Genomic DNA, 20980 nt, shown 5'->3' with positions numbered 1-20980 from the left:
AACGGAGCACTTGATTGAGGTGTGATATAATGGTTTCATGAGAGAGTTTGCCCTGAAAATATCTTCTCGGCTCTTCCGAAATGGGCTGCACGCCTGTTTGTATCTGCACCACGTGCTGACCTCAGGAATGGCCCTGTTCTGCCCATGGAAGGACCGTTAGTTCTCCTGCTGTTATGCCCATGGAAAGCTCCCCTTCTCCACGCGCTGTTGCCATAGTAACCAAAACGGACTTCTTCAGACTGAGGGAAGGAATCTCTTAGGGTATCGGGAACTTAGCAAAGTGAGACCATAAGTATCACTCAATTATTATAGCTGCTGCTCTACATACCTGGTTATTAGTAGTCAAAGCGTGGTTGGAACTCGCAGGTGAATTTTCCTGCCACAGGAAGGGGTCGGTGAACGGGTTCTTATCCTCGCTGCACTTGCACAGCAGCGTTGTCCTACTAGGTGGGCCTGCAACCCGGAACCCAGTTCTCTGCAGCGTAACCGAGGAAGAGTCAGTGACAGAGGGCAGCAGCGCTCCGCCAGCCACCCCAGAGGATTGGAAACGCAGCCCCCAGTAGGCTAATCCATCATGAATCTGTGGATTTGTGCAGACTTTACTGGAAGCTATTTTCACGTTCAGTCTTTAGGGTCAAAATCTCGGTAAGCTTTTAAAGGGCCATGATGTTGTTTTGTGGTATCCCAAATGGAAATTTATTGGCGCATTTGTAAAAAATGACACTTTATATAATTTTTTTCTTATTTCTGAGGTTTATCGGCAAATGAGTATTTACCAAAATTTATTAGAAATGGTGGGCAAAAGAGTGTGTATAAAGGGCCAAGACACATACGAGATGATTCTTTTTTTCTGGCTCTAAAAAAGTGTTCATAGCAGCACCCCATCAGAGGTCACTGGGCTTGACTCTAGCATAAAATACTTGAAAATATTATTTGACATAGCAGGAGTACAAACTGATAGAATAAAGATCAGCTCAAGGAGGGGAGGTGGGCACTGATTTTGCAGGGTTAAAAAGATCCGTGGACAATTGTTTCAGCATTACTTAGAGAAGGCAGTTTATGAAACTTTCCCCAGTGCTTCGAATCTCCAGTTCCTTTTACATGGCTACCCTTGCTCACTGTATCACACCGCTTTTCCTTGAATGTCCAAAATCCTGGACATTTGTGCTGGCAGGAGCACAAATTACTGTAACACATTGGAAAGGCAACTTGGTAAAGACTATGAAGAATGGTACGATGACCACGCCGTCTGTCCTTCTAGCCCTCTGAGGACAGAGGCTAGTGGAAACACGTGGTCCTTTCTCTTTGGACAATTCCCACCATGCTACCCAGGCTAGCTCAGAGTTCATTTTTTCAGTCATCCATTTACATTTTTGAGTTGCTGCTATGTGCCAGGCATGGCGTGCTAGGTGGACAGCAGACGGGAAATTAGACCATGTCCCTCCCTGCCCACAGGGGCCTGTAGCAGGCAGGGTACGGAGTGGCACATTAAGGTCCCTGGCTCTGGCTGACTTCACAGGAAAGACATTTCTGGGAGGGATGTGTGAAGGCTGGAGAACCAGGTCAGAAAAATGGGCAGTGATCATTCATAGCCAAGGTCAGGCCAAGAGACAAGCTCGATAGGACGCCCTCTCACCACTGCCCCTGGCACTACCACCTCCAGCAGCACCATCACTGGGCACTTGCTGTGGCCACCACCAGCTGCCTCCATCTTTGCATCACTCCCTCAAGACACAAAGTCCCCGTCCGCAGCACCTCGTTGGCCAAGCTTAGGCTACATGCCATCACCCTAGCTTTTAAAGAATGGGGAGAAGGACCCTTGGATTTTTGCCTTCTGCCAAGACCCTTCTTCCTCTACCACCAGATAGGAAGAGAGTTCCTGTATGAGACAGCCAAAAATTGAAAAATTCCCTCAGTCCAATGGAAGACAGTAAACAAGTAAGCAAACCAATAAATTCATTTGCAATTGGGAAAGTTTGTGAAGGGAATGGACAGGATTCTGGAGTAGGGAATCGCAGGGTGAGGTCTATTTAGATAAAGGAGTTGGGAAAGCCCTCGCTGAGGAGGGAACATTTAAGCTAAGCTTGAGGGATGACCCTGGCATGGTAAGGGAAACCCAGAAGAAGAGCCTCCAGACCAAGAGGACAGCAAGTCCTAAGGTAGGCAGGAAAAACTTGGTATGCTCAAAGACCTGGGGGGAGATCCCTGTGACTGGTCAGAAGTAAGCAAATGGGGGGCTGCCCAAAATAGCTAGGTGTTGTCTGGGTGAGGCATTGGGTTTTTGTGTAAGAACGCCAGGAGGCCATTAAAGGACTTCAAGAAGGTGAGTATCACAGTCCGATTTACATTTTTAAAAGTCTGCTCCAGTTGTATAGAGAAGGGACTGGAGGGGGACAAAGAGGAACCTGGAAACCAGTTGGGAGTAAGATGATGGTGTCTTGGGCGAGGATGGTGAAGATGCAGTGGTAGATGGGATATCTGATAGATGAAATCATGGTGCTTGGGACCTGGTAAACTCTGGATATGTGTTGACTGTCTAGTTAGTAACGTAGAGTGATATTAAGGCCCATTATAAAGGCACTGGTGGCGAGCTTGTCCCTTGGCCTTCCCTATGTTCCATCTGGGCCCCCTAGCCTGTGGGCCTGGCTGAGGATTGTCTCTAGGTGAGATAAGGCATCTTAAAGCCAGGCGTCAGGGTCAAGCAAAGACGTGGAGTTCTTGGTTAGGGTCTCTGGAACTTTGATCAGCATGCCCAGAGCGGCATTGGGTTCAGAGGGCTTCTGCTGCTTGTTGTGGTTCCACTCTACCCACCCAGCACTCTGGACCTAGAGGTTTGCCTGGGCCTTGAAAGCTTCCTGTCTATCTGTGTTGACTGTAGCTTGGGTGGAGTCCAGCCTTGGGGTACTCTGGAGCCTCAGCTGCCCAGGCCAGTAGAGAAGGGTGGAAGCTGGGCAAGGCAGCTTCAGGGCAGGGGGACCAGCCCACGGGGCTTGTCCCTTGAACACTTCCTACCATGCTATGGCAAGCTTGGATTTGGATGTTGGCTAGAATCAGTGCCGTGGCAGAAACACTTGGAGCGTAAGGCTTAGGAACAGATGTTTCTAACCAGTGGGAGTACTCAAAAGTGCTCTTAGTAGTCTGTGCTATGCTGACCACCCCAAGACCCAGAGTTGAGAGTCCCAGCAAAGCAGGTGAGTCCTGGTGAGCAAGCAGCAAGGTGGAAGCCATGGCGTCCTCACACAGGTAGAGTTCAGGGGGTGGAGAGCGAGCGAAGGAAGCTGGGGCTGCAGCCACGCTGGCCCTGTAGAATCTCAGCATGCACCCCTGGCCAACCCAATCCCAGGCTAAGGAAAGCAAGTCTAATTGCAGCCGCAGCTTTTCTATTTCTGGCTGCCTCATCAGGATTGACATTCGGGCTTGTTGGTGCCGAGTCTCCACGTCCTCCGTACCTGGTGCTGGGAGGCGCTGGGGAAAGGATGTTCTGACTTAAGATAGGGGAGAAGGGGAGGTCCTGGGAAGGATCCGCTCTCAGACTCCTGAGGGGAGGACAGGGTCCCTAGTCACAGAATATGACAGAAGTTTCATCTAATGCTAGGTTCCTGGAGTGTTCGGTCTTCATAAAGAGGCCGCAGCTTGACTCCACGGGGTGGTTTGCACGGCACAGAGGAAGCTTGAGAGTCTGCAGTGGGCCTTCCACACCCTGAGCCCTCCATGATTCCTCACTCTGTGGGTCACACTCTCCCCCATCTCCTTGGGGACTCTGGCTTCTTTCAATGCCTCAGCCACCTACACAGTCTGAGCTGTCGTGTCACAAGAATTGTAGGGTCTTCCCTTTGTCTTTGTACTTTTCCCAAGGAGCTGGCTGCTTTCACCGGAATCAGATCTGAGACTGAAAGCTGCATCTCAGCCAACAGGCACCAGTTCCTGACATAAAAGTAGCTATGTATGTGTGTACTGACATAAATTTCTTCCTTTCCTGAGTCACCAATGTACTTGAAAAGTCTGCCAAATTTTCTAACAAAAATTAAATATGATATAATATTAAAATCCAATTGCTAAAAAAGAAAAGAAAATCTCCCAGAATCACAAAGAGGCCAACCCTACCGTCTTTGGTATGCTGAAACAATACCAACAGTGGTTTAGCATCTGATTTCTTATACAGAAAGCAAACAAAAAACAAACAAAACACTGTTTAAACCAACAGTTTTCTATTATCTATAGCTTAAAATATTCTGACAGGAGAATTAAAGATAAAGAATTCACTGGTTCTCAAGAAAAAAAAAAATTCAACTGCTCTACAAACACATTTCATCCAATTAAAAACACATTCGTTAAATATGAGCTGGCTCAACCCTTGTACAAAGGTCTTCTGAATAGGGTTTGTCTTAGTTATCTAATGCTGCTGTAACAAAAATACCACAAGCGGGTGGCTTTAACAAACATTTATTTTTTCACAGTTTAGGAGGCTGCAAGTCTGAATTAGGGTGCCTACTCTAGGGAAAGGCTCTCTCTCTCTGTTCTGGGAGGGAGGTCTTTGTCTCTTCTCAGCTGTGGTTAAGTGCCCGGCTGCTAACTGAAAGGTCAGTGATTCGAACCCACAAGCTAGCTGCTCTGCTGAGAAAAGACGTGGCAGCCTGCTTCCATTGGAAACCCTATGGGGCAGTTCTGCTCTGTCCTATAGAATCGCTATGAGTCAGAATTGACTAGATGGCGATGGGTTTTTTGTCATATGTACCAGTGGTTTTCCTACATTTTTAAGAAGCCGAATCCTTTTTTTTTTCCCCTCAAATGAAAGCTTACTAAGCAGATCTAAAAGTCTAACTTTTCTCCTCCTGGAATTACATTTCCACTGAACCTCGTGTGTTGATATGAGAGATAACATGTGAAGACTCAAAGCAGCCCTTATAGACCAGACTGTCTTCCAAAGCTGCTGCACCATTTTACATTCCTGCCATCAGTGTGTGAGAGTTCCAGTTTCTCCACATCCTCGCCAACGCATATTTTTATCTGTCTTTTTTATTATAGCCGTCCTAGTGGGTGTGAGGAGTTCTGGGTGGTGTAAACAGTTAACACACTTGGCTGCTAACTGAAAGATTGGAGTTTCAAGTCCACCGAGAGGCACCTCAGCAGAAAGCCCTAGTGATCGATTTCTGAAAAATCAGCCATTGAAAATCTCGTGGAATATAGTTCTGCTCTGAAACCCATGGGGTCACCATGAGTTGGGATTGACAGCAGTGGTAGCTGATAGTAGGTGTAAAGTGGTGTTTCATTATGGTTTTGATTTGCATTTGCCTGATGGTACAGTGGTTAAAGTGCTTGACTGCTAATTGAAGGGTCACTGGTTGAAAGTCACCATCTGCTCCGTAGGAGAAAAACGTGGCAGTCTGCTTCTGTAAAGATTCATAACCTCGGGAACCCTACGAGTCAGTTCTACTCTGTCCTATAGGATCGTTATGAGTTGGAATCAATTGGACAGTAACGGGAACAGATAGCTAATGATGTTGAGTATGTGCTTATGGGCCATTTGTTTATCTTTTTTGAAAAAATGTCTATTCAGTTCTTTTGCCCCTTTTTAAATAGGGTTATTTGTCTTTTTATTGTTGAGTGTAAGGATTCTTTATATATTCTGGATACTAGACCCTTACCAGATACATGATTTGCTAATATTTTCTCCCATTCTATGGGTTGTCTTTTCACTTTCTTAGTGGTTTTCTTTGAAGCACAAAAAAAATTAATTTTGATTATGTCCAATTTATCTATTAGTTTCTTTTGGTGCTTGTGCTTTTGCTGTCATGCCTAAGAAACCATTGCCTAATCTAAGATCACAAAGATTTACCTCTATATTTTCTTCTTACTGTTTTATAGTTTTAGCTCTTACATTTAGGTCTGTGACCCATTTTGAGTTAGTTTCTGTGCGTGGTGTGAGGAAAGGATCCAGCTTCATTCTGTGCACATGGATATCCAGCTGTGCTAGCCTCACGTGTTGAAAAAATTATTCTTTCCTCACCGAATCTTCTCGGCACCCTTGTCAAAAGTTACTTGGCTTTAAATGTGAAGGTTTATTTCGTAACTCTCAGTTCGTTCCCGTTGATCTCTGTGTCTATCCTTATGCTAGTACTCAACTGTCTTGATTACTGTAGCTTTGTAGTAAATTTTGAAATTGCAAAGTGTCATGCCCTACAACTTTATTTTTCAAGATTGTTTTGGCTATCCTGGATCCCTTGAATTTTCTTTTGAATTTTGAAAAAATTTTCTATTTCTGCAAAATAAGGCTAGGTGGGATTTTGGTAGAGATTGTGTTGAATCAGTAGATAAATTTGGGGTGTATTGCCATCTTAACAATACTAAGCCTTCTGATCCATGAACATGGGATATCTTACCATTTATTTTGGCCTCCTTTAATTTCTTTCAACAGTGTTTTATTGTTTTCAGAGTATAGGTGTTACAATTCTTCTGTTAAATTTATTCCTAAGTATTGTATTCTTTTTGATGATGTTGTAAATGAAATTGTTTTTATAATTTTATTTTCATATTGTTCATTGCTAATGTATAGAAATATATATATATATTTTTTGATCTTTTGCCTTGCAAGCTTGCTGAACTTGCTTATTAGTTCTAACAGTTATTTGGCGAATTCCTTAGGATTATGTATATACAAGATCATGGCAACGGCAAATAGAGATAGTTTTACTTCTTCCTTTTCAATCTGGATGCCTTTAATTTTTTTTTTTTTTTTTTTGCCTAATTGCCCTGGCTAGAACCTCTAGAACAATGTTGAGTAGAAGTAGCAAGAGCAGACAGCTTTGCCTGGTTCCTGATGTTAGGGGGAAAGTTTTCAGGCTTTCACCAATAAATATGATGTTAGCTATGGATTTTTCACAGATTTTTTTTTTTTTTTTTTTTTTTTACCCTTTATCAGGTTGAGGACATTTTCTTCTATTTCTAGTTTGTTGAGTGTTTTTATCATGAATAGGTGTTGGATTTTGTCAAATGTTTTTTATTGTGTCAATTGAGATGATCATATGGTTTCTGTGAAAACTATAAATTTGAGTTAAATTGGTTCCATATAAGGGGAAATGTGCTTTAAAAAAAAAAAAACAGGCAAAAATAAACATTTATTCAAAAAGGATTATTGTAAGGGTCAGGGAGGGATAAAGGAGGGGAGGGCGGAGCACTAATGAGGGGGGAGGAGACCACTATAGTAGAGAGAGTGAGACATCAGAATTAAGCCTGAGCTCCAGCTCCCAAAATGTGACTTTTTGGAAAACATATAGAGTCAATAAGATTCAACAGTATACCCAAGTTGGAGGCACTGGTTTTGGCAGCAGTAAAACTCAACTGATGGAGCTGTTTTTTTACCTTAGAGCTCATAGGTTGTGAGTTAGAGGTAAGAATCCCTTTTTTTCTCCCCTTGGAGCTATATTCTCACTGTATTGCGCTGAAGACAAATAGAAACTCTTAGAATAAAGAGTTGGGGAAAAGGAAGAAGGAAAGGCCAGATAGAAGCAAGGAAAGTAATGGTAGAAGTGGGCTCTGTCAGAGAGAAAGGACAGGAGTGCTTGTGGACCTCAGACACTCAGGGCAACTCTCTTCTGATTTATAAGTTTCTCATAAACGTGGTCTCTTTTAAGTAAACACTCAATCTTTCTGGCCTTCTGCTCCTCCTTCTTCTTTCTGCATGGTAGGGCTTCAGGAGGAGTTTATATAATTAATATCATGGCAGCAGAGGAGAGGTGTCTGAACCATCTGCATCCTTCTCTGCTGGCTTCATCTGACCTCTGGTGAATAGTAGCTCATTTCTCTTGGCCCTTGGACACTGGTCTCAGATGCAGTACTGATGGTTGGTGGACTTGTGGTCTGTCCTCTGGGTCCTGGCTATACATGGGGTTTGCCTCCAGGAGCTTGGTCCTGTACCTGCTGACTGTGCTCCCCACCTTAGTGCTCACTAGTTCTGCTCAAATCTAAGGCTAAGCCGGGTCCGTCATCCAGCCCCAGCCCTGAGATCTTCACCCTGCCATCTCTCATATGGGTGTCCTTATTCCTGGACTGTGATGACTCCCTTCCAGGCGTCCTAGTCCAGTTGCCATCAAGTTGACTCCAACTCATGGCGACACCATGTTGGCAGAGTAGAACTGTACTTCACAGGGTTTCCAGTGGCTGGTTTTTCCAAAGCAGATCATCAGGCCTTTCTCCTGAGGTGTCTCTGGGTGGACTTGAACCACCAAACATTCATTTAGCAACCCAGCACATTAAATGTGTGCACCACCCAGGAACTCCCCTTGCAGGCATACTGACTCTTAATTTTAAGCTATTTTCCATGCCCTCCACTGTAGAAGGAGCTTCTGGGTTTTTTCCAGACCTTGAGGAGTTAGGAGCATATTACTCTAGGCCATCCTACTCTCCTCCCTTGACCCATGTTAGAACAGAGCTCCCATGAGGCATTCTTCCAAAATTTGAAATGGGAAGTTGGCACAATCCCTTTCTGCTGTTAGCTTCTATTCTCAGCTTATCTTGAATATTCCCATATCTCTCTAACTACCATCACTCCCTGCAGGTTCCCTGGTCTCATGACTTGAACTCTTCCCCTCTGAGCTTCTCTCAGCATCTGGAGGGCAGCAACTTCCTTTACTTCAAATCCTCCATTCCTTTCTCATTCAGCCTCCTAGGAAAAGCCTATGGTCAGACCCTCAGGCTATTGGAAATTAGAAGATTTCCTTCTCTGTCAACAAAGAAAGCTTATTGTCTCACTATGGACTTGAAATAAGAACCTAGTTTAAAGCTCAAAGCTCACCAAGGACTTCTTAGTATTCACTCTCCGTACCTCCACCCTCGACAATGATGGCCACTGATTCTTTGGGGTAGGGGTGGGGGGATATAGGGCAACATGATTTATAAGCAAGGAAAACTACCGCTCCTCTCAAAATTATCATCCTCCCTTCACTTGATTAGTGGGAAGTTGCATGATTGATACCCAGCTCCCCTGCCTGAATATATTGTTAGTTGCTATTGAGTTGATTCCAACTCATGGGAATCTCATGTGTACAGATTATGACTACTTCATAGGGTTTTAAAGCTGTGACCTGTCGGAAGCCTGTCTTCTGAGGTGCCTCTGGGTGAGTTTGAACCACCAACCTTTCAGCTAGTAGTTGAGCACTAACCATTCAGGGACTCCTCTGCCTAAATATAAAACTAAAAACTCAAACCTGTTGCCACAGAGTTGATTCTGACTCACAGTGACCCTATAGGGCAGAGTAGAACTACTCCATAGCTTTGCCAGGTGGAAACCCCAGGTTCTGCTCCACATGACTTGTCTCAGCCAATAAACGAGAGACCAAGGTGGGAGACTGAAAAGACACCTTTATTTTGTTGTGTAAGGAAAGAACAGTCAGGGCTGCTACTGTCGGGACTGCTCAGCGGGGGCAAGGGGGAAGGTTACTTTCAAGCAGCTTACAAGTACAAAGTTCATACAAGTTACGTCAGCAACGGTCTTAATCTTACAACGCAGGAGCAGTGGGGTTTACATATAATTTTATGCATCACATGTTCACAAACAGCACTTAAACTCCACCCAGAGGCAAAGAAGTTACTATGTATGAGGTATTTAATGAGCTGAAACGTTATCCTGAATGTCAGCATGGTGCCTAAACCGGTTTCCACCAATTTCCTCTAGTTTTAGGGCAGCAGATAAGGAGAAGGGAACCAGAATTTTAATGTAAAGTTACTGGGGGAGAGCAAGGGGGGACAAGCAAAGGAACCAAGATTCTAATGTAAAGCTATGGGGTGTGCCAAGCAAGCCCCTTGAAGCAGTGCTGAATTTTCAGCAGTCTGGGGACCTCTGTCTTAATAGGATTTCCAAGGAGCAGCTGGTGGATTCGAACTGCCAACCTTTTGGTTAGCAGCCGAGTTATTAACCACTGCGAAACCAGGGCTCCCTGCCTAAATATAACCCCCCCTCAAAAAAAATAAAATAAAAAAGGTAAATAATAATTAAATGCCTAAATATAGTAGGGTTAAATTCTGGCAACTGTTAATGTCCAACAGCCCCAAGTCCTTTCTAGGATTGAGAAGACACTTTGGTTGTGCTTACAGCCCCTGGCGTGGAAGTTCTTATCCTGGCTGCACTTTGGAATCTCCTGGGAAGTTTAAAAAAAAACACTGACGCCTGGGATTCCCCCAAAGAGACTCTGATTTAATTGGTTTGGGGTATAACCTGGGTTTTGTTTTGTTTTAAGGTCCCTTGGTGATTGTAATGTGCAGGCAAAGTTAAGACCTCCGTTCTAGTACTAACAGCCAAGTAAAGAAACCATTAACTTGCGCTTAGAAGTCGTATACTAAATTACAGACTCTGAAATGGACATGAGCTCGTTTGATTATTACTACTATTTTAAATATCGTTAGCAATTTAAATATCAATTTTTTATCGGAACGATTTCAACATGAAGTTTTCAAGTTTGCTGCATTTTTCAGTTATGATTTTATTACATTCACAACATCTACTTGTATATAATGGTTATTAGGTCCTGTTGAGTTGGTTCTGACTCATAGCGACCCTATGTACAACAGACCGAAACACTGCCTGGTCCTGTGCCACCCTCACAATCTTTGTTATGCTTCAGCCCATTGTTGCAGCCAGTGTGTCAGTCCATCTCCTTGAGGGTCTTCCTCTTTTTCATCGACTGTCTACCGAGCACGATGTCCTTCGCCAAGGGCTAGGGCATTTGAAATGGTAGCGTGTAATGGTATGCATATGAAATGGTAGCACATAGTGGTAGCAAACGAAAAATATGGTTTACTTAAGACAATTTTTCTTTGGAGCGAAACATCTTTCTTACATTATGACTGTGGTTCTTGAGCTTGACTGTACGTTGGAATCATCTAGTGCAGTGGTTCTCCAGCTTGGCTACACATTAGAATCACTTAGGGAGCTTTTAAAAGTCCCAAATCCTAGGCCTAACCCCAGACCAATTAAATCAGACTTTCCGGGGCTAGGGCCCTGGCATTGGTAGATTGCCTTAGGTGATTCTAATATAACACATTTGAGAATCAGTAACCTAGACTGTAGTCCCTGTGTGGTGCAGACGGTTTACACTCTCAACTGCTAACCGAGAGGCTAGAGGTTCGAGCCCATCCAGAGGCACTTCGGAAGAAAGACCTGACAATCTACTTCTGAAAAGTCAGCCATTGAAAACTCTATGGAGCACAGTTCCACTCTGATGTACATGGGGTCACCATGAGTTGGAATCAAATCGATGGCAACTAATTTAACCTGAACTAGAGCTTCTCGCTTTCACGTGCTATGCATCACCTGGGGATCTTGTTAAAATGTAGATTCTGATTCAGTAGGTCTGTGGTGAAGCCCGAGATTCTGCATTTCTAACAAGCTTTCACATGATGCTAGTGGTGCTGGTCTCCAACAACACATTGCATAAGTAGCAAGGACTTACACAGCTTTAAAAAATTTTGAAGCCTGGGCCCTACCAAAAAACCTGTTGCTGTCAAGTTGATTCCGACTCATAGCGACCCTATAGGATAGAGTAGCACTGCCCCATAGGGTTTCCAAGGAGTGGCTGGTGGATTCGAACTGCCAGCCTTTTGGTTTGCAGCCATAGCTCTTGAGTACTGCACCACCAGGGCTCCGAAACCTGGGCCCTACTCCCAGTGAGTTTAATTTAATTGAACCGAGTGGGGCAATTTTGAAAAGCTCCCCAAGTGATTGTTATATTGAATTCCCAGGTGGCGAACCCCGAAAGCACTGGGGAAATAGCTATGCCTCTAGTTATATGAATGGTGTCATGGTTTGAATTGTATTCCCCAGAAATATGTGTCCACTTGGATAGGCCGTGATCTCCATATTGTGTGGTTGTCCACCATTTTGTGATTTTCCTATGTATAATAAATCAATCTCTGCTTGTGGTTAAAGAGATTTAAGGTGGGATGTAACACCCTTACTCGGGCCACATCCCTGATCCAATATAAAAGGAGTTTTCCTGGGGTGTGGCCTGCACCATCTTTTATCTTGCAAGAGATAAAAGGAAAGGGAAGCAAGCAGAGTGTGGACCTCATACCAGCAAGAGCGCAGTCCCCGGAGCAGATCACGTCCCTTTGGACCTGGGGTTCCTGCATGGAGAAGCTCCCAGACCAAGGGAAGACTGATGACAAGGACCTTCCTTGTCAGAGAAAGCCTTCCCCTGAAGCAGACACCCTGAATTTGGGCTTGTAGCCTACCAGACTGTGAGAGAATAAATTTCGCTTTGTTAAAGCCATCCGCTTGTGGTATTTCTGTCATAGCACCACTAGATGATCAAGACAAATGGTTAATAAATGGCGTCAGGTGGGGGTGGAAGGGGAGCAGACAAAAACAAGGCCAGGAGGGGTCCCCCCTGCAGCCAGCAGAACCCTTGGACCTGCCGAGGGATGTGGTATCTAAAGAAAGGTCCCTCTGTAAAGAGAACCCACCATAAGGCTACCAGATTTTTTTCAACTGATCTCAAGCCCCTGTTTTGCATATTTTTTGAATACATTTACATGTTGACTATCAAGAGGCCCTAACTCCAAATATGTATGATAAAATAAGTTAGAACTTGTCACCTACTGCCATTGTATTCATACACAGTCATCAGTGGGTAACACAACTCCAGTACATAACAGATTTTGTAACAGCCGGAGACCGGGAAGGAGAGGACATGTGGGCAGAGGGCGGCGGCTGGGAGAAGCCGTCCTTCTCTCTCTGAAACGTGGCTGCCACGACTGTGTTCCTGCCGCCTGCCTGTGACAACCCCCTTCCTAGACTTCAGAGTCTGAAACCGTACCTGAAGCCCGAATTCCTCTATACCTTTGTTCTTTTTATTATTGCAAACATTCTGTTGCCTTTGATCTCCACCCCCTGCCCCCCCCCCCCGGGAATGTTCTGGTCCTCAACCGATTATGGACTGGCCTTTGCCTTTCCTGACCCTGTCATTCTTCTGCGTGTTCCTCCCTCGACCTTGAGGGCATGTCCTGTTTCCTTTGGGCCACCTCCCCACAGTGCTTAGCACAGGGCAGGCCAGGGCCACCACATGTGGTGTGTAGAGTGCACCCCATCCAGGGAATGCAGCCAGGGGGCACCAGTATGGGCTGAGCTTCAGCTTTTCTCCCCACACCAAACTGTGCTGTATCAGGAGCAGGAGGCATTTTTTTGCACCTCCACTAGCTGGAACTGGTGAGGGAGCACCTTTTTCTAATTTGCACAAATGTGTGAGCTGGCTGAGGCCCAGTGCAGGTCACCCACTGGGCGCTCACTGGGTGAATGACTGAATGAATGTATTAATGAGCAAAAGAGCAAAGGTAGGGCAAGGAAAATAGATAAGAGGCTTTCATAGTCATCTAGGTAAAGGTTAATGAGGCCCTAAACTGGGATGGAAAGGGTGGTTCGGTGGTAGCATTCTCAACTTCCACATGGTTCCTGGCTGGTGCCCCTGAAGTGCAGTGTCTTAGTCATCTAATGCTGCTGTCACAGAAATACCACAAGGAATGCCTTTAACAAAGAGAAATTTATTTTCTCACAGTCTAGTAGGCTAGAAGTCCAAATTCAGGGCATCAGCTCCAGGGGAAGGCTTTCTCCCTCTTTTGGCTCTGAAGGAAGGTCCTTCTCGTCAATCTTCCCCTGGATTAGGAGTTTCTCTGCACAGGAACCCTGGGTCCAAAGGACTCAGTGTGTTCCCAGTGCTGCTTTCTTGGTGGTATAAGGTCCCCCGTCTCTCTGCTCACTTCTCGCTTTTATATCTCAAAAGAGATTGACTTAGGAAACTAATCTTGTAGATCTCGTCAATATAACTGCCACTAATCATCTCATTACGTAATAGTGATAGGATTTACAATGCATAGGGGAATCACATCAGATGGCAAAATGGTAGACAATCATAAAATACTGGGAATCATGACCTAGCCAAGTTGACAGATATTTTTGGGGGATACAATTCAATCCATGACAAGCAGCTATCACCTGTCTCTCAAGGCTTACACGTTGCTATGATGCTGAATAGGTTTCAGCGGAACTTCCAGACTAATATGGACCAGGAAGAAAGGCCTGGCAATCTAAAAATCAGCCAGTGAGAATCCTGTGGATCACAACACTTTGATCCTCAACTGATCATAGGGATGGCATGAACTGGGAAGTGTTTTCGTTCTTTTGAGCATGAAGTTGCTATGAGTCGGCGACCTGACTCAATGGCAGGTAACAGCAACAAAACTGGGATGTAAACTGTGTTTATGGAAAGGAGGGGATGAAATAAGAAAAGAAGCAACAGGTCATGGATTAGATTAGAAGGTTCAAGGATGTCAAAGGGGAGAAAACCAAAACCAAACCCGTTGCTGTCGACTCATAGCAACCCTGTAGGACAGAGTAGAACTGCCTCAGAGTTTCCAAGGAGCGCCTGGTGCATATGAACTGCTGACCTTTTGGTTAGCAGCTGTAGCACTTAACCACTGCTTCACCAGGGTTTCCAAACCAAACCTGTTGCTATGGAGTCGATTCCGACTCATGGTGACCCTATGGGACAAAGCAGAACGGCCCCATAGGGTTTTTAAGGAGTGGCTGGTGAGTTCGAACTGCCGACCTTTTGGTTAGCAGCTGAACCTCTTAACTACTGTGCCATCAGGGAATAAAAATTACCTTCTACCCATAACTATCACAGACGTTTGACTGTTCGATGAGAAGATTAAGTACAGTGTGGTTGCAGCTTAGTCCTACACACCCACTCCTGGAGAACTGGCTTTGGTTAGGTGATAAGTTAACATGGATTGTATACCTACTATGTGTGGGGCCATGTGCTGAGCAATACTGGGGGAGATGTATCACCAGCCCTTTCCCTCAAAGAGCTTGTAATCTAGTTAGAAGACTGCACCCAAGAGTCCTGGTGCTGGGCTCTGTCAACTAGCATCACATATATATGACTTAAAAAAAAAAAAATTCCAAACCTGCTGCCTTCGAGTCGACTCTGGCTCATAGTGACTCTATATATACGTTAAGTGCCAAAAAATAGTAGTAGCTATACCTATGTGGCACCTTACCGTTTATATGAGCTTTCACCTAAATGAGGTAGCTATTGTTTCTTACTGAAGAAGAAATTGACACTCAGAGTGGTGGGGTGGCTTGCTTTTCACTCCACCGCCTGAATCCTAGTCAAACTACTTGGTTGAACCAAATAAGGTTGCCATTTCTGTAGGTCCAAAATGGTTGGATCAAAAATCTCATATAGTTTAGCCTGATACTTTTCACAGTATTATGCTGCCATTTGAGACTTTTTAAATGGCTCTGTTGGTTGTTTTTTCACTTGATTATATAAGGAATAAAGCTCTTTCTGTTAAATGTGCAAAATACAAAAAAAAGTGTGAAGAAGTAGAAAAATCTTAGTTCTGGTATCTATACTAACAGTTTGGCGTATTTCCTTCCAGATATTTCTGTTTGCATTTTTTTTGCAATGTTGAGATGCTATGATATCTTCTGATTTAAAATAACATTAATCATAAACTATCTTCATATAATATGAAATAATTTAAAACATGATTTCAGTGATAACATAGTATTCCATTGAATGCAGGTACCATAATTCATCCAAATGCTGAAGCTAAAGCTTTCAATTTCTTAATATTCTATACATCTGGATCCTGTTCCTGACCATTTCGTTAAGACAGATTGCTCAAAGTGAAAGTCAATTGGCTTTGGAGGAAACTTGTCGGCCAAATCCCTCCCTCACCTTGTTAGCCTTACCCATGAGGACAGAACCAACCATTTATTTGCTGGTTCTTGCATGGTTGAATGATAAATGCTATAAGAGTTTAAAGATGAATGATCAAGGAAGCCTTGGGGCAGATGGACCTTGAACTGAGCTTGAAGGATCCAAAACAAAAAAAAAACAAAACCTATTGCCATCAAATTGATTCCAACTCATAGCGACCCTATGGGACAGAGCAGAACTGCCCCGTAGGGTTTCCAAGGAGCGGCTGGTGGATGCGAACTGCCAACCTTTTGGTTAGCAGCCAGGCTCTTAACCACTGAGCCACCAGGGCTCCATGCTTGAAGGATCAGTGGCGTTCAAATAAGAAGAGGGAAAAGGTTTTCCATCAGCACAGCAGAAGCGGGGGCACCATGGAAGCAATGAATATGGCATGTTGGGGAAGACGGTTATAATCCGCTTAGGGTACATAGCTTCTGTTTGGGAAGAGCAGTTATAAAAGTTGAGAAAAGGTTTGGCCTTGAATATCAGCTAATAGTATACTTAATCCTAAAGATAATGGAGAGCTGTTGACATTTTTTGAAAAGGGGAATATATTTACAAAACAGCTTTTCAACGACTATAGAAGACTATCTGGGAAACCAGAGACATCTTTAGCAACGGTGAAAGATTTTTTAATGATTGCATGTCTTAAAAACTACACCACCATATAAATAAGGAATGACTTGCTCTACTGTGCTCAGCCTATGGTGACGGTGTGACTTGTCACATTGACCTGAAAGCAATGTCTGGGTGGCCCAGGCTTTGAGATTCAGGCAGGGCGGCTCGGGAATCACAATGGCTGGATCCAAAATGGTGGTCAGAGGCTATTTCCCATTGAGAATCACCACTGGGACAGAGATGTTCCAGGTATTCAAGCTGTCAGACAGGCGGAAAGGAAAGGTGAGGCAAGAGGTGTAGGAAGGAGCCACTGAAGGACCTTCTCACCAGAGTCGCTTTCATCCTCTCCTTTGGCTTCTACACGTGTGGTTACAAATCCTGCTGAGGGGGGAGTGATCTTGCCTCAAGCATTTCCTGGTAAATAAAAATTTCATGTGTTTTAGTTGTATTTTCACCATCTTTAGGGAGATATATATGTCGCAAGGACTGCTGGTTGCCCAGTGCTTAAGCGCTTGGCTGCTAACCGAAAAATTGGTCGTTTGAACCCACCCAGTGGCTCCCCGGGAGAGATGTGGCAGCCTGTTTCTGTAAGGTTTACAGCCTTGGAGACCTTATAGGGCAGTTCTGCTCTGTCCTGTAGGGCTGCTATGAGTCAGAATTTACCTGATGGCAACGGGTTTGGTTGTTTGTTTTTGGTGTGTGTTACAAATTCTGATTTCCTGTGTGAGTGAAAAATAAAATGTCGATGTTACTGTTCCATCATTATATTTTCCCTGTTTTTTAGATAAACCAGATATTTTCAATCAGTGCAAAACAATGACAGATATTTCAGCCATTTGTCGAGTAGCTGGCCATAATTCAACAGTAACTTACAGCAACAACATTTATGTTGAATGAAATATTTTGTAAGACATGTGCACTTTGAAAATCCATCTGTATCTCACTGTACCATACCACACAGCACAGGGCTTGTGTTGTGGAAAAATAAGACCCAAAAACCAATTTTAGGGTTTATTAAGGTTGTCTGCAGAATGGAATGAGGGGACCCCAACATACTGAAGCTCCTTGGTTACCTTCACTAAAAAAAAAAAAATGCCCCCCCAAAAACAGTAGTTTTTCTTGAAGTGCATTCATTTTAAGTCATTAAACAAACAAAAAAGCCCCCAAAGCCTGTTGCTGTCTAGTTGCCTACAGCTCCTGGCGACCCCACGTGTTACAGAGAACTGAGCCCCATAGGGTCTTGGCTATAATGTTTATGGAAGCAGATCGCCAGGCCTTTCTCTCAAGGTGCCACTGGGTGGCTTCGAACCAGTTAAGCTGAGCAGGTAATCATTTGTGCTACCCAGAGATCTTCCTTAAATCACAAGGCACACTCGCGCCAAATGCGCTGTCGATTATGGCAAAATGTTACAAAGCCGCAGAATACCTGGTGGCGTAATTTAGGATGATTGCCAAATACCAAGAGCTTTCCAAAAGAGTGTGGCTGACATTTTTGAAAAGGATGATGCTGTTTATATAGGGGGAGTAAAACAGGATGTTACCAGTTTGCTGAGGCTTTAACCTATCCTTAACAGGCACTCTTTGTGACATTTAAAAAAAAACAAAACCCATTGCCATTGAGTCAATTCCAACTCATAGCAACCCGATAGGACTGAGGAGAACTGCCCCATAGGGTTTTCAAGGAGCAGCTTGTGGATTTGAACTGCCAGCCTTTTAAAAGGTAAACAGCAGACCACTGCTCGTGACATGTAGCTGTCTATGGACAGGGTTGGCTTCATGGATGTGGGACCTGTGCAGTTGTTTGTGGCCCAGCACTTAGAAGGGCCCCACGCTTGGTTTAATGTTCTGTTTTTGCTATCTGGAAATTGGTAATAATTTCTGAATAAGGGGCTCTGCATTTTCATTTTGCACCATGCTTCCAAACCGTGTATCTGTTCCTGATTATTGAAGCTGATTTCATCTGCATTTACTATAGCTTATGGGCTGAGACATTGTCTTCACAGGACCAATCTATCAAACAGGTTAGCGGCAAGTGCAGTGGTGAGCAGAAGGGCTTCTGGTCAACTTTTCATCATTTCCACAGGAGGCTAAACAGTATGCTAGGAAAGGGAAGGAGAGAGTGTAATTTAAGCAGGGGCTATTGATAGCTGTGGGAGCCCTGGTGGCACAGTGTTTAAGTGCTCAGGTGCTGACTGAAAGGTTGGGAGTTCGAACCCACCAAGCACACTCTGTGGGAGAAAAATGTGACAGCCTGTTTCCATAAAGATTACAGCCTTGGAAACTCTATGGGGCAGTTCTACTCTGCCCTATAGGGTTGCTATATGTCGGAATTGACTCGATAGGCAACTGGCTTGGGTTTTGTTATTGACAGCTTGAGTTTCTCCGCAGCAGCTGCTTCTACTCCTGCTATGCCCACCGTCATCTCATGCAGCTAATATCTGCCAGGCTCTGGTTAAGTGCTTTATGCGCATTGTTTCCTTTAACTTAATCTCCTCATCAACTTGAAAAACAAATATTATTTTTATACATAGAGAATCTGAAGTTTCTAGTAACTAAGTTGCCCACGGTTACGTTCACTGTCCATTACTGCTCACTTAGAAGTGGCCAAACCACCCTTGTCTGTTGTTAAAATTGAACTTGAATCACAGAGTTACCTATTTTAAAAAGACCTATAGAGCAATGCTTCTATAGATTGCTTATTTTTTACTTTCAAATAATTGTAGATCATGTTGCTGTTTAGTATCTTTTGGATATAAATTTCTTTTTGTCTTAGTCATCTTAGCCATCTAGTGCTGCTATAACAGAAATACCACAAGTGGATGGCTTTAACAAAGAGAAATTTATTTCCTCGCAGTGAAGTAGGCTAAAAGTCCAAATTCAGGGCGCCAGCTCCCAGGGTAGGCTTTCTCTCTCTGTCAGCCTACTCATGAATCTTCCCCCAGACTAGGAGCTTCTCCTCACAGGGACCCCGGGTCCAAAGGACACGCTTCGCTCCCAGCACTGCTTTCTTGGTGGTATGAGGTCCCCCCTCTCTGCTTGTTTCCCTTTCCTTTTTATCTCCTGAGAAATAAAAATTGCTGCAGGCCACACCCCAGGGAAACTCCGGAATGTGACCTGAGTAAGGGCGTTACAATCCCACCCTAATCCTCTTTAACATAAAATTACAGTCACAAAATGGAGGACAACCACACAATACGGGGAATCATGGCCTAACCAAATTGACATATATTTGGGAGGGAAGAATTCAACCCATGATACTTTTTCTTCATGAATCTTCTCTGGAAAGCATATTAATACTAGAAGTGTTTTTCCAAGAAGAAAAAGGTATCTTCGTCTTAGAAGATTGTGTCAATATACAGTGTTATATATTTTTTTGAACTTCAGCCAAAATGATATTTTGTTGTTTATTTTTGTTGTTTTCCTAGCTTTTTAATGTGTGGTTGTGTTCTGCGATAATTTAAAAAAGATGATTCATGTTTTATATTTTAATTTTGCTTAAAAACAAGGTTTTTCAAAAATTTGTAAAAAAATCCTATTCTGTCCTAACCCAAGATATCTCTCCTTTAGGAAAGCGTCTCTGGCAGCTGATGTGCCCAGACTTGGATACAGTTCCTCGTCCAATCACAAGTACGTTCCCCGGAGGGCAGTACTCTACGTACCTGGAAATGATGAAAAGAAAATAAAGAAGATCCCATCCCTGAATGTCGACTGTGCGGTGCTCGATTGTGAGGATGGTGTGGCTGTGAACAAAAAGGTAATGGCATGATTTTTCTTAAGATGAGAAAAAGAAAGGAAATTTGGTGTTCTTTCAGTAGCATGGCTCACTATTTGGAAAGATTCCACCGTACTCATCTTTTGCTGGCTCTGAATATATTTTTGATCCAACCCTCATATGAGTTCTGAATATATGAGTCTCTTTCCTCCAAGAGAAAGAAAGAAAGCAACCAAAATATATTTTCAAAGCATGACCTTCAGTATATGTGACTATGTGTGCGTTTAGGTAAAGAGATAGACCATCAATTTTGGCCATAATATGTGCTGGTTTTACTCAATGAGTTAAATCATTCTAGACTTGTGGTGTAAAATTTTCAGATTAATAAAATACACTTAGGAACTTATTCCTTCTTTTTGTCACCAGATATATTATCTAATCTATTTCCTATAGGAAATCAAGGTACTCTCAGGCACTTTATCAACTTTTTCTTCATAATAATCCCTGGCCCTGACAAAAGGTTTCTTATCTCTTTCGGACAAGTGCCAAGAAAATAAAAGATAGTCTTCTATGGATAAATCACCATTTCCCCTATTAATTAAAGGGAGACTACACCAGGACATTAGAGTGTAGGTTCTGGCTGATTTTATAAGGCCGGACCAGAGAAAGGAGCCTTAGAAAATATCCAATTTATAAACAGGTACAAAAGGTTTTCACTGGGTAGTGTCATAATGGGTGCTTTTTGTTTCATATAACTTTGTTTTCCAGATTTCTGTAATGCACATGGATTTGTTCAATAATTAGGTGAAAATATAAATCATTATAACAACAACTTATGTTTATGTGGAACTTTTTTTAGTTAAAAATACGTTTTCACTCAACCTTTAACTATCTG

The 20980-nt window shown here is 43.5% G+C and overlaps 1 protein-coding gene across 3 annotated transcripts in view; it reads left to right on the top strand.

Annotated features, from left to right (window-relative positions):
- The window catches only part of CLYBL (citramalyl-CoA lyase), a 303214-nt gene that overhangs the window by 147479 nt on the left and 134755 nt on the right, over positions 1 to 20980 (top strand). For 2 of the 3 annotated variants that reach the window (XM_064275272.1, XM_064275271.1), the window contains exon 2: positions 19941 to 20127. In XM_064275272.1, coding sequence (XP_064131342.1) covers positions 19941 to 20127 — 187 coding nt within the window. Of the gene's footprint in view, positions 1 to 19940; positions 20128 to 20980 lie in introns of those variants that run through there. The other variant, XM_064275273.1, reaches the window with a different exon arrangement.

This window comes from Loxodonta africana, chromosome 23 (assembly GCF_030014295.1).
Source record: "Loxodonta africana isolate mLoxAfr1 chromosome 23, mLoxAfr1.hap2, whole genome shotgun sequence".
Lineage (NCBI taxonomy): Eukaryota > Metazoa > Chordata > Mammalia > Proboscidea > Elephantidae > Loxodonta > Loxodonta africana.
This window is presented reverse-complemented; position numbering and strand designations above follow the sequence as displayed.